This window comes from Sphaerodactylus townsendi, linkage group LG12 (genome assembly GCF_021028975.2).
Source record: "Sphaerodactylus townsendi isolate TG3544 linkage group LG12, MPM_Stown_v2.3, whole genome shotgun sequence".
Taxonomy (NCBI): Eukaryota; Metazoa; Chordata; class Lepidosauria; order Squamata; family Sphaerodactylidae; genus Sphaerodactylus; species Sphaerodactylus townsendi.
The window spans coordinates 48,674,686-48,688,293 of record NC_059436.1 but is presented as its reverse complement, the minus strand read 5'-3'; the positions used below and the strand labels follow the sequence as shown (position 1 = coordinate 48,688,293).

General features: G+C 48.4%; 1 protein-coding gene across 1 annotated transcript in view; it reads left to right on the top strand.

Annotated features, from left to right (window-relative positions):
* Positions 1–13,608, top strand: part of SETX (senataxin) — an 83,254-nt gene that overhangs the window by 47,401 nt on the left and 22,245 nt on the right. The window contains 6 exon segments of the mRNA XM_048512157.1: positions 617–4,645; positions 5,298–5,400; positions 8,935–9,059; positions 9,062–9,134; positions 11,829–12,058; positions 13,207–13,371. Of these exon segments, the coding sequence (XP_048368114.1) occupies positions 617–4,645; positions 5,298–5,400; positions 8,935–9,059; positions 9,062–9,134; positions 11,829–12,058; positions 13,207–13,371 (4,725 nt within the window).

Sequence of the window (13,608 nt, the reverse complement as noted above, 5' to 3'; positions counted from 1 at the left end):
AATAATAGATAACATCCACGAAATGCCACCGGGCCATTTCAAGGGCCCGTTTTGCCGCTCTTCCATCAGCCAATCTTATGTAAGCAGATTCTTCAAAAAAAAATCCCACGACATAGGAGACTATGTGTTTGTAACTCAGGGGAAGTGGACTCTGTATTACATATTTTATTGCATTGTGAACTCCATAAAGGGGAAAGGGAGGCTTTAATTCATCCATTGTTTATCCAGTACAGAAATTTAACTAGAGTTAATTCTTATTCAGTTCTTGTGAGAATTTTGCTGGAAGACCGAGTTTCTCTTATATCTCAGCAGGTAGCTAAATTTTGTATGCTGGCATATTGTAAGAGAAGAATCATGTTGGGACCTTCAGAGCCGCATCTGCCACATGAGGGGTGACCGTAATAATGCTACAAGCTGATGATATTTTTTGTGTGGATTTCTGTATCGTGGATTTCTGTACAAATTCGATTTTTCTTTTGTTTATTGTTCCTCCTTTTTCTTGTTCTTCTCTACTCTTTTTTGCTGGCCTAATGGCCGTAATAATAATAATAAAACTGAAATAAAACTGAAACTGGTACACGCTTAGCAGTAATTTTCTGGTATGTATTTATTTCAGGAAGCTGGGTGGAAGGCTGCAGCTGTTTGGACCGACTACTTGCGCAACTTGCACGAGGACATGCACGCTCTGGCCAGCATGCTTCAGTCCGACTCCGATCAAGAGGAGCAGTGGCACAGCAGCACGTTCCTGTGGTTCATCCCTTTCGTCCATTCCCTCATGGACCTGAGCGAAGGAATCCCCTACATCATGAAGGTCATCTGCCACCTGTGTTTCGAAATCAACCGGGTCTTCGGTGAAGCCGTCCAGTATTGCGACAAGGCGTCCGAACGCTTCATCCTGATCCTGGTTTCTGTGGTGCAGCTCCACTTGTCAAAAGGGTGCCTGCACTTGTTGTGGGTCAGCTCGCAGTTCTGGGTGGAGGCCGTGGTGAAATGTGCTAAACTTCCCAGTACAGCCCTTACACCCGGTGGCGAGGGGGCTCTCCGAAGCTTCCCGAGGACCGGAGGGGCGATCTCGTCGCAGGGACCGTGCTCCGTCCAGCTCATCTGCATGAGGCTGATCAGGAGCCTTCTGAAAGAGGCCTACCAGCAGGGGCAACAGGGCAGCAGCAAAGTCTTCCTCGACAAGCTCAATTTACTTTTGCGCAACGACAACGTCTCTCAGGGCTGGCAGCTGAGCGCCGACGACACCAATGAATTGCAAGCGTGCCTCCTGAGGTTCATTCAGAGTATCGATGGCAAACGGTTGACTGCCGCCTCCCACGGGGAGAATGCTGCAGCCTGTATCTCCCCGCCTCTTTTTTCAGTAAAGCAAGAAAAAGATGTGTGGGGCGACAGGCATCCAGTGAACGCATCCTCCGAGCAGACCGCTCATCTGCCGTTAAGGGCGAATGAAGTCTGCCAGCAAGGCCTGTCCCCCAGGAGAGCCTCTAGTCTGCGGGAGGAACGCAGGGAAGTCTCTTGCGGAGACCAGACTCTGCGGAAGATTTCAGAATGCCCTGTGCCCCTCATCAAGAAAGAGCCAGAAGAGAGATCTGTACAGGAAGGGGATAACTTGGGCTGCTCCAAGTTAGCAAATGGACCCAAGAATGTCCTGAATAAAGAATACAGTCCCCAAGACCCGGGGAAGGAGAGGGAGAGCAATTCCACATACAAAAGTAACTTTGAGCAAGGCCTCCAGAATCCAGGGACCCTTGATAGTAACGGAAAGGAGATAAGGTCTAGAACTTCCAAATGTTTGCCTGCTCCTGAAAAGGTTTGCGATGGCAGGAATGGCCACAGTGGCTCAGAGGTCAGCGTGGCCCTGCATAATCTTGCAAACGTCAAAATCCTATTGGAGAAGTCCAGCTTTACCTCTAAATTAAAGCAGTTCATCAACAATAATAAGAGAGGAGCTCCCATGTTTGACTCAATCACAGAAAAGCAGCAGTCCGTCAAAGACGAGAGTAGAGGTCAGGAGGAGCGGACAGGTGAAATGAGTGGCTCGTCAAGCATGCGCAAGCCGGAGTTGAGCTCAGGTGATGCTTCTGAAGACAAGCCGCTCTGCCCCCCCAAGAAATCCATAAACAGTGTGGCAGAATGTAGCAGTGTTTCAAAAGCAGAGTTTGATTTGGAAGACAGTAGCAGCGAAGATGAAAACATTCCATATTCAGTGATCAGGAAGGAGCTGATAAAAACTAAATTGGCTGCTGTGACCACCCCGCTCTCGGACTCTCAGGTTGATAGAGACCTCAGTAGACTGTCCCTAGCAGCCTATGCCAAAGGAATCAATTTTCCCAGTGATTCGAGCCAAGAAAGCCCCGTGCATGAGCAGAGCTGCATTCGGAGGAAAGTTGGAGGTGCTGTTAGATCGTGTTCCGACAGGCAGAGCAACCAGTCGTCATCCGGAGGTGATGAACCGGGCGATCCAATCATTGTTATTTCTGATTCTTCTTCAGATGAGGATAAAAAGAAAGGGATTGGGGCAAGTGGGCAAGAGAGAGAGAACATAGACACAAGTCTTCAGAAGCAGTCTGGTGGTGCGGTGGAAGAATCTGGAGGTCAGGATTTCCCCCCTGCCTCTAATTCACCTCTCCTGGTTGAAGAATGTGAATCGCAGTGTTTTGAGTTTGAAACGGAGGATGAGATCTACTCAGCCTGGCAAGACAGCCAGTGGGATGAGGAGGCGGCAGACCTCCCAGAGGAACAGGGCCTACCAGGAAAACCAGGAAACAGCGGTATACAGTGTGACTTGGAGACTGGAAAGCAAACAAACGACCAAGATTATGACACCGACTATCTTGGGGAAGAGGTCACTGAAAAAGCGGCAGAGGCTTTTGAGCTGCAGGTAAACTCGAGGAAACACGGCGGAGCTGAAAAGCTCGATAAGGAAGCAGCTGTCAGCAAAGAGAACAGAGAGTCTTTTCCAGATTCTGATGGAGAATGTTCCAGGCACGAAAATCAACGTTTGCTCAGCCCATCAACCTCCGCTTGTTCCTCAGTATCAAGATCCGCTGATGAAAAATCAAAAACAAGGGCAAATAAACATCCAGCAAAACCCCAACTGCTTAATATGACTAAGAAGAGAGCTGAGAAAGGAAATCTCAAACCAAATACTCACCACAAAAAATCGCCACAGATCAAAACTTTCAGGTCTGCCCCCGCTGTGGTCCCGCCGAAGAAAGTTCATGAGTATCCTCGGCCGACGTTGACTGTGGAAAAACTCGGGTTGAAAAAAGCACCGCGTAGGGCTGCTGAGCTCTCTCAGCGTTCTCTAGACTGTCTCGCCGAATTGCGCAGCTACGGCAAAGCCGCTGGGGAGCTGGGTCTCGCGCATCAACGCAAGTCCAAGCTAATTCCAGCTCGCAGTCTGGCCGTTAAAAATAGAAAAATGTTAGCTTGCCAAGATCTGCAGTTCTACCGACAATCAAGACCAAACGTCACAGAGAGAGGTCAGCGGACTCATGGAAGAAGTCCTGAGAATCAGCCGCCCAAAACAACCAAAAAGGCAGGTTCCAAGCAGACTGTTCCACGGGTTGCAAGCGGGGCTGCAGATGAAATTCAGAAGGAGAGAGCTGAGCGCTTCAGTAACTCCGCAGACGGCGGAAGCAAGCAGTTTCGTCAGCATTCGCTGGAGAGAGCGGAAGTTCAGGCCACCTCTGTCTCTCCAGGGAACAAGGAGTTCTCATTGACTGGTCGGTCCGCCAATATTGATACGAACGTTGAAGAAAACGCAGCAGTTGTCACGCCTTTTCTAGGCTCCGCTGAAACGGAAGGTGCTAAAACGGACCCCGTGAGCCCTTCGTCTCCCTTCGCTACCCCTTGGGATAAAGCGGTTTCAAAAGAGACGGAATCTAAATTAAACGAGGACGGCGGAGAAGATGATGACCTGTTTTTAACACAGAGAGTCCCAGAGGATATGGAGATCTGTTCGCAAGTGGAAAATGGCATAGTCGTGGCGGAAAATGTTCCTGAGACCCCCTTGCAGGGCCGCTTTGTAAATACCGACATATGCAGGCATGCTGGGTGTGCTGAGAAAGTTAATAAAGCAGGGACGTACTGCTTACAGCATGCCGCTCTGGACCACGTCTTCGTCAAGCCTCTTCCGCCCAAAGCTCCGACGGCAAAAATTTTCAGCCTCAGTTCTTCGAGGAGTGCCAGCCTCACCAAGGACCTGGAGAACACTCATAAGCCCTCTCTGCCTTTGAAGAGTAAACCGACTTTAAAGATGGACGGGATCAAGCACTTGTCGTTCATGAACGTTCTGGGGCCTCGGAATTCAAACAACCATCCTCAATTACAGCACGTCCCAAGTAACCATGCTGTGGAAATTGCGAAGCCGTGGCCAACCTATGGGATTTGCGCTGGGCAAGAGAAGCGCCTGCGCTTCCCGCAAGGAAACCATGTTAACACCCAGAAGAGAGATTATAGCGTTTTCAACAAAGAGGTCCTAAAGTGGACCTATGAGATGTTTGCAAGATTCAGCCAGTTTGGGGTGCCGGAAAGCCTCCTTCAGTCAATTGTGGCCGCAGTTCCAGCCAGATTTCGGGACTACGACGACTATTTTGATACGTTTTTTCCCTTAATGATGCTCAATGCTTTTGAAACGGTAAACACCTCTCTGTTGCTACTGAATCAGTTCGTTTCCATAGCTCGCTCTGTGCTGAGGGCTCATGGTGGTTTCGATCAACTGTCCTTAATTTAAGCACTTTTTAAAAAGGTGTACATATCAGTCAAATGCATATCAATATTTTGCCTAGTTAGAAGAAGAGTTGGATTTATATCCCCCTTTCTCTCCTGTAAGGAGACCTGAAGGGGCTCACAAACTCCTTTCCCTTCCTCCCTCACAAACACCCTGTGAGGTAGGTGGGGCTGAGAGAGCTCAGAAGAACTGTGACTATCCTAAGGTCACCCAGCTGGCATGCAGTGGAGTGTACAGGCTAATCTGAATTCCCCAGATAAGCCTCCACAGCTCAAGCAGCAGAACGGGGAATCAAACCCGGTTCCTCCAGATTAGAGTACACCTGCACTTAACCACTACACCACTGCTCCGTAGGGAGACCTCTAAGGAATACCAGGGTCATGATGTGGAGATGGACAATGACATACCACCTTAGAAAGTCCCGTGCCTTGAAAGTCCTGGGCCTAGCGGTTGCCAAAGTCACAGTGGTTTGATGGGGGGAAAATATCTCTGGGTCACTGGTTCAAAAGATACCTGCCCCACACTGGTATCCTCAACTAATGCTCCCTCTTTCATGCAGGTAGCACAAGAGTGGCTAGACAATCAGAAACTGAAGCCGGCAAAGGAATTCCTCTTGAAATTATCGAACCTCAGTGCTGACTCAAGCGTAGCAGATTTTACAGGTGAGAATTCCATTAAGTAGTGGGGTGGGTGGTAAACTCAAAACTCGAACCATTTTTTAAGTGGTGAGTGAAATAGATCAGTAGAGCTCACATTAAGGCCAGACAGCTGGAGGGCAGGGGTCTGCAACCTGTGGCTCTCCAGATGTTCACGGACTACAATTCCCATGGACTACAATGCCCATGCTGGCAGGGGCTGATGGGATTTGTAGTCCATGAACATCTGGAGAGCCACAGGTTGCAGACCCCTGCTGGAGGGGAAGCAGTTTTCTGCTCCCTGGTTTTATTTGCCACTCCCTCCTTCACATGAAAGGCCTGCTCATGTGAACATTTTCCTATTGGTTGTGGTGGGTTTTTGGGGCTGCGTGGCCGTGGTCTGGTAGATCTTGTTCCTAACGTTTCGCCTGCATCTGCGGCTGGCATCTTTAGAGGTGTCATTTGTGGATGGTGTATCACAGAGAGAAGTCTGGACACAGTGTGTAACAGACTTCTCTCTGTGATACATCTCTGAAGATGCCAGATGCAGGCGAAACATTAGGAACAAGATCCACCAGACCATGGCCACACAGCCCGGAAAACCCACCACAACCAGCAGAATCGGGCCGTGAAAGCCTTCGGCAATACATTTTTCTTGTTGTAGTTTGTTTTATATTTGCTATTTATAGTCTTCCTTACAGGAGCTCAAGGTAGATTAGTCATAGTGAGCCAATACAATTTTGAGTAATGTGTACCTAGTAAAGTATTTTATTGTACAGCCAAAAAAAGAAAATTGAACTTGAATATCCAGCACTCACTAATGAAAGATTACATAGAAAACGAAGAAGGAAAAATATCTGAATAGTCCTGATCAGGGCAACTGTTGAGCATACCTTTTAGCATACGCTAAAACAGGGGTCTGCAACCTGCGACTCTCCAGATATTCATGGACTACAAATCCCATCAGCCCCTGCCAGCATAGCCAATTGGCCGTGCTAGCAGGAGCTGATGGGATTTGCAGTCCACAAACATCTGGAGAGCCGCAGGTTGCAGCCCCCTGCGCTAAAACATAGGTGTCAAACTCGTGACCCTCCAGATGTTATGGACTACATTTCCCATCATCCCCTGCCAATTTGAGATCTTTGAGGCAAAAGGAAATCATACTTCTTTACTCAAAAAGTCAGGCTGTGGTATACCAGCTGCGCTCATTTCTTTTTCTTTTATTTATTAATTAAATGTATTTATTAATTAAATTAATTAAATCTTGTCTTGAAAACCCCATGATCTGAGGGCTGCCGTGAATCCGTTGTGATTAGAGGGCATGAAAATCACTAATTAAACTGTGGAATCCACTGCCAGGGGCTGCAGGGGTGGCCCTGAGCATAGGGGGCTTCAAAAGGGGGCTAGGCCAGTGTGGTGTAGTGGTGGAGGTGTCGAACTGTGACATGAGAAACCCTGGTTCAAAGCCATGGAAACTTTCTGGGTGACCTGGAATCAGTCGCACGCATTCCGCTCCGACCCTGGCTAGTATTTGTATGGGAGATCTCCAAGGAATACCAGGGCCATAACAATATGGAAGCAGGCAGTGGCAAACCACTTCTGAACATCTTGTGCCATGACGACTCTATAGCAGTGGTGGCGAACCTATGGCATGGGTGCCAGAGGTGGCACTCAGAGCCCTCTCTGTGGGCACGCACACCCAGAGTTCATCATGTGGGGGGGGAGGCGGAAAATCATACTCCACACACACACATCTCGGCTGGTCTGGGCACGATCCTTTACCTGGGAGTAAGCTCGGTTGCTGACAATGGGGCTTGCTTCTGAGTAAACCCTCCTAGGGTCGTGATTCAGCCATTCGAAGCATTGCACGGTTGCTTCACCAAGCTTACTCCTGAGTAACGCATGCCTCGGAGCCAACCGTTTTCCCTAAACTAAAACCTCAGGATAAATTGCCGTGTTGGCACTTTGCGATAAATAAGTGGGTTTTGGGTTGCAGTTTGGCCACTCGGTCTCGAAAAGGTTTGCCATCACTGCTCTATAGGATTGCCTTAAGTCAGCTGTGACTTCACGGCAAAAAATAATTCCAGGAGGATGCGTCCATCAATAGCTACTATAGCAGTGGTGGTGAACCTTTGGCACTCCAGATGTTATGGACTACAATTCCCATCAGGCCCTGCCAGCATGGCCATGCTGGCAGGGGCTGATGGGAATTGTAGTCCATAATTGTAGTCCATAACATCTGGAGTGCCAAAGGTTCGCCACCACGGTACTGTAGCTTTTTCTACTAAAAGAACTAAAAGTCAGAGGTGTAGCTGGGCGTAGCTGCACCCAGTGCGCATTCTGCGTTTTCTGTGCCCCCATCCCACCCCACACACACACTTACCTTAGTTCAGCCTGAATGTGCAGGCTGGAAAAAGCGGCCTGTTCTCTTAAGCCTGAAAACAGCCTAGTGGAAACTACACTTCCCAGGAGACCTTGGGGCTCTCAAGGTCTCCTGGGAACTGTAGTTCCCACCAGGCCGTTTTCAGCCTCAAGCGAACAGGCTGCTTTTCCAGCCTGCACTTTCAAGCTGAACTAAGGTAAGTGGGGAGGGGGCGCCCGCAGGGGGGCGCGATTCCCCCAGGCATGCACCTGGTGCAGTGCGCCCCCCCATCCCCTAGTAGCTCCACCTCTGCTAAAAGTGCAGTCATTCATACTGCGGCGGAAGTTGCAGCAGCGTGTTTCCACGTTCCAAAGTAGTGCAGATTCTTTTTCAGCATTTAACAATCTTATTTAAGCACCGCCTTTGTCAAAATAATTATTCCTTGCCCTATTAAGCATAGTACTTTGAAAAAAGAGCTTTTATATTGCCCCAGACACCTATTAGCAACTTTTTCTATAGTTGCGCCCGCCATTTTCTTTCACGCGCCAGCACACAGCCTACTGAATGGGAAAGAAAATGGTGGGGGCACAATGATAGGAAAATGTAATCTTGTTAATTGCTGGTGGGACAATATAAATGCTCTTTTTTCAAAGTACTTTGTTTAATAGTGCAAGGAACAATGATTTTGACAAAGGCTGCCCTTAAATAAGATTGTTAAATGCCGAAAGAGAATTGGAATGGGGAGGGTGAGGCAGGCACTAAGACCCCAGAAGAGCATTCCACCTCACAGAATATCTAGGACACAGGTGTCAAACTCGCGGCCCTCCAGATGTTATGAACTACAGTTCCCATCATCCCCTGCCAGCATGATGCTGGCAGGGGATGGTGGGAAATGTAGTCCAGAACATCTGGAGGGCTGCAAGTTTGACATCTATGATCTAGTTGTGTCACATCTAGCGTTGGTTTGGTGGAAAGGGGTGTATAGACTTGGCGACTAAAGAAAATCTTCATATTCAGAGGCCGCAAACTTCTGAGTCCCAGTGCTAGGAGGCAGGATCAGGGGAAAGCTTGTGTAGCCTGTTTGCTTGGCCCATTTGAAACAGGACTCTAGGCAGGAGTCTACGTTCTGCGTCCTTTGATAGGAATCTTGTTGCTACCTGCTCACGTGATTTCGTTTCGGTTTGAAATCATTTCTTCAGCTGAGATTCAGGAAAGCGACCTGGAGAGCCAGCTGCAACCCAAGGAGAGCGACTTGGTCTTCTTAATGGTCTCCAAAAAACAAAACCCTTACAGTGAAGAAAGTGGAGACCGGAATTTTGAATTAATGCATCTGCGGCCGGGAAGCTTAGTGCGGATTTTACATATCTTTTCCCAGGTACCATCAGTCCACTTGAAGCTAGTAAGTTGACCAACTGGCTGTCTGCCACAACAGACGGTGACTGGGGTCGTGGTCTGAAGATTTGAGGAGCTGGTTCTGTATGCCGAAAGGTGTTTCGGGCTTCCATTTCCAGACAGCAGCCTCCGCCCATCCAATGCCATCTTATAAAATGGTTTTGGAATAGAAGAGGACCATGTGTCATAAGAACCTGCTGTCCAAAGGAAACAAAACTTTCCCGTTTGGGTTTAGAATCCTGACCTACTCAGGAGCCCCACTGAGAGCATGATGTCCTAATGTGTTCAATAATAAATAAAAACTCCAGGTTACATCCTAAGTCCGTGGTGGCGAACCTTTGGCACTCCAGATGTTATGGACTACAATTCCCATCAGCTCCTGCCAACATTGCCAATTGACAGGGGCTGATGGGAATTGTAGTCCATAACATCTGGAGTGCCAAAGGTTCACCACCACTGTCCTAAGTCTTAGTTACCACTAAATCTGTAGGGGCACACAGGTAATCATGGTCAGGTTACTGGCTTAATCATGTTCAGGTTCTGGAGCAGCAGTGGCATAGTGGTTAAGAGCAGGTATACTCTAATCTGGAGGAACCGGGTTTGATTCCCCGCTCTGCCGCTTGAGCTGTGGAGGCTTACCTGGGGAATTCAGATTAGCCTGTGGCACTCCAACACACGCCAGCTAAGTGACCTTGGGCTAGTCACAGTTCTTCTGAGCTCTCTCAGCCCCACCTACCTCACAGGGTGTTTGTTGTGAGCGGAGAAGGGAAAGGAGTTGGTAAGCCCCTTTGAGTCTCCTTACAGGAGAGAAAGGGGGGATATAAATCCAACTCTTCTTCTTTACTCCAGACATCTGGAGTGCATCCTTCTAAAGAGATCAGATCTTGCAGAATTTAACATCCATTCCCAACATTTTCATCTTTAAGTCCCTCCCCAGTTAGTGGCTTTCAGAGAGAAGGTGGTTTTTGAGCTGCCTTAGATAAAATAGACTTCTAAATGAGGGTCAGACTCAAGTTTGCCATGAGCTGCTGTGCTTCAGTGAACGTTTAAAATTTGTAAAATCTCATCCCACGGGAAAACATTGCTCTGGAAATTTAGTGGGAACACAAAGGTGTTTGCAGCTGTTGTCAGGCCGGATTCTCGATCTGTCTGTTTAATAACGCTTGCTTAAGTGTGGGGGAGCAGGGGGAATGCCTGAGGCCCACTAGACTGTTTGTTTTCGTGCAATAATTCCTTGCTTTTTTTTTGCACGTGGCATTCTCACGTGGCATTAAGTTAAGACATCTCACACTGCTTCAGCAGTGGTAAAGTTTTTTCACACCAGGGGAAGGGGATATGTCCCAGCAGCTCTAAAGGTTTTCAACTCCAAGGTAGTTCAGCAACTTCTCTATGGAGTTCCCTTATGGATAACTGCATGGAACAAGTCTGTTGAAAGAATACAATCTGGTTTCCTTTATAAAATACTCGGATTACCACACTCTGTACCATATGCTGTACTATTCTTAGAAACTGGTCAGAACCTACTTGAAACAAGAGCATGGCTGGAATACATCTCAAGTATTGGATCAAAATCTATGTTTTAACTCCTAATGCTTGCGCAGTTTAATATACACTGAACGCTTCTAGACTCTATTCTTGCCTCCTCAGATGGTAATTTCAATCTTCTCAAATCAAAAATTTACATTCTAATAGGTTTATTCTTTGAAGATCTCTGTATGCTGGACACTCCAGAGAGATTTTCTGAACCTTTAAAAAGCGCAGACTTCTAGAACAGCGAATATCATCTCTTGTTGAGGGCAAGCAAATAAATCATGCTCACCCCTCTCTGGCTAATGAGGAATAATACCAGAACAGGGCACATAGCCAAATATCTTGGAATTCATTAACTGAACCCCAACAGAGATGGATTATCATATGGGCCAGATCCAATACCTTCCATCGGCCATTACAAAGGGTTGTTACTTATCCATCCCTCTCCAGGATCGAGGGTTTGTTCCTACACTGTAAAAATCAAAGTGGAGACTCTTTGCCTCATTTATTCTTGATCGGTCGAGAGATGTATGTGGGCATCAGGAATTCCTCTCCCAAGCTGGCCCTAGGGATGGAAATCTGAAAGTGACTCTGACTGTTCTGTTGTGGAGCTTCTGTTAAAAAACACAGATGTCATGCTCTTGGAAAAAGTAGCAAAATTTCTTTTACAAGTGACAGAACTTTCTAAGTAATGTATGCTGCTATATACAGTCTTCCTGTCTGCACTTTGAATGTACTCTTGATTTTTCTATTTGTATTTCAAAAATGTCTGGCAATGCTCTAGAACCTATTTTTAAATGCCAAATAAAGGTGGTGGTTGTTTGTTGTTGTTGTAAAGTTAAGACAGCCAAGCTCAACTCCGGCTTGTTACAATGCCTGAATAAGCCAGCTAACTGGAATCAGAAACCGTGGTTTGAAGGGCACTTGTGAATGGTGTTTTCTGCTAATTACCGTGATGTTTGACTTGACAAACCATTCTTTTAGCTGTTACTCCACAGCTGGAAACTCCTACGCCAGACAGAAGGGGGTCAAAGCCATTGGGGGCACAAATGCTAGGTGGCCAGTACACGTGGAAGTGTACACGTGGTTTGTGTTTGGCACTGTGGGTGGCTTGCAAAATCGCATCTTGTTGTGAGATCCCAACTGAGCCTCTTGTTTTTTGTCTTGCAAGCAGAGAGGAAAGAGCAGCGGGTCGTCTGCCGCTTGTCCATCCAGACACAAGGCAACTCATCCTTCATCGGTAAGGAATTCAGATGCGTGGTGGTCAGCTCTCTGGTGACAACGCAGCGCAGATTCAAGGCGCTACTTCTGCTGAGCCGGAGCCCTCTGGCCGTGCCCATCTACAGGGCGAGTTATGCCAGCTTCTGCCCCCAGGGCATACACACGGAGTCTGGGAATGCGGTAAGAACAAAACGACTTAACCGGAACAAGTTTTCCGTTGTTGTTTTGGGTGGGCTACACTCCTCACGTTGGCTGGGTAGCAGCATTGCCGTCCCTGAGCCTTGTGATATGAGGTCTTGGCTGCCCGATGAAAAGCAGACACGGATGAGCAGGTCCTGTGAATTCTGTCATATTTTGCAGTCCCCCTCCCCTGCCATGAAGCATGCGCGAAATGTGCAGGGGTCTCAGGATTGAATTAAAATTGGTTCATTCAAATTAATTTTCTTTTAACTTCCTCCCAGTGGGAGGAAGAAGCCAAGGATCAGAACCCCATAGTGCATAGGTGTCAAATTCGCGGCCCTCCAGATGTTATGGACTACAGTTCCCATCATCCCCTGCCAACATCATGATGGCAGGGGATGATGGGAATTGTAGTCCATAACATCTGGAGGGCCGCGAGTTTGACACCTGTGCCATAGTGAATGCAGAGGAAGGAAAGTAGCACAACATCAACTTTTTTCAGGGGGTGCATAACACACCATGGGCTGAAGACTGCTGCTCTACAGCAGCTGTACGAGGGAGGAGTGGATTCATATCACCATGCCGCGAGGTGGGGGAGACTGAGGCTAAGAAAGTGGCTTGCGCGAGGCCACGGAGCGAGTTCACAACTGGCCTAGGGTCTCTGTGCTTCGTGATGCCATCTCTAAGCCGTTGTGCTGCACCGGCTCTCTCAGTGGAGTTTTGCAATTGGATGGCCATGCTGGTAGGGGCTGATGGGAATTGTAGTTCCTGAACATCTGGAGAGCCGCAGGTTCCCTACCCCTGCTGTAGAAGAAGAAGAAGAGTTTGGATTTATATCCCCCCTTTCTCTCCTGCAGGAGACTCCAAGGGGCTGACAATCTCCTTGTCCTTCCCCCCTCACAACAAACACCCTGTGAGGTGGGTGGGGCTGAGAGAGCTCCGAGAAGCTGTGACTAGCCCAAGGTCACCCAGCTGGCGTGTGTGGGAGTGCCCAGGCTCATCTGAAATCCCCAGATAAGCCTCCACAGCTCAGGTGGCAGAGCGGGGAATCAAACCTGATTCCTCCAGATTAGATACACGAGCTCTTAACCTCCTACGCCACTGCTGCTCCTCTAGCGATTGATGCTGTGTTGTGTCCTCCCGGGCAGGTTTCCGACATCGCGGATTACAACGAAGATCAGAAGAGGGCCATTGAGGCAGCTTATGCCATGGTGATGAAGCCGTCGGTCCCCCAGATTTGCCTGATCTATGGTCCGCCTGGGACAGGGAAGTCGAAAACGATCACCGGCCTTCTGTATCGCATCCTGACTGAGGTGGGTGAGGCAGAGACGGTTATTTACACCAGAGGTGTCAAATGTGCTGCCGCAGGGGCTCGATCTGGCCCCTTGATATGGGCCCATGAGCCAGCTGAGGCAACCTCCCGCCAGCCAGATCAGGAGTAATGGGTTGAAGGGAGGGGTTGCCACACTTGTGGGCCTGATAAGACCTCTCAAGGCAGCCACTCCACCCTGCTGCAAGCTCGCCAATACAGCCCCCACACACACACACCC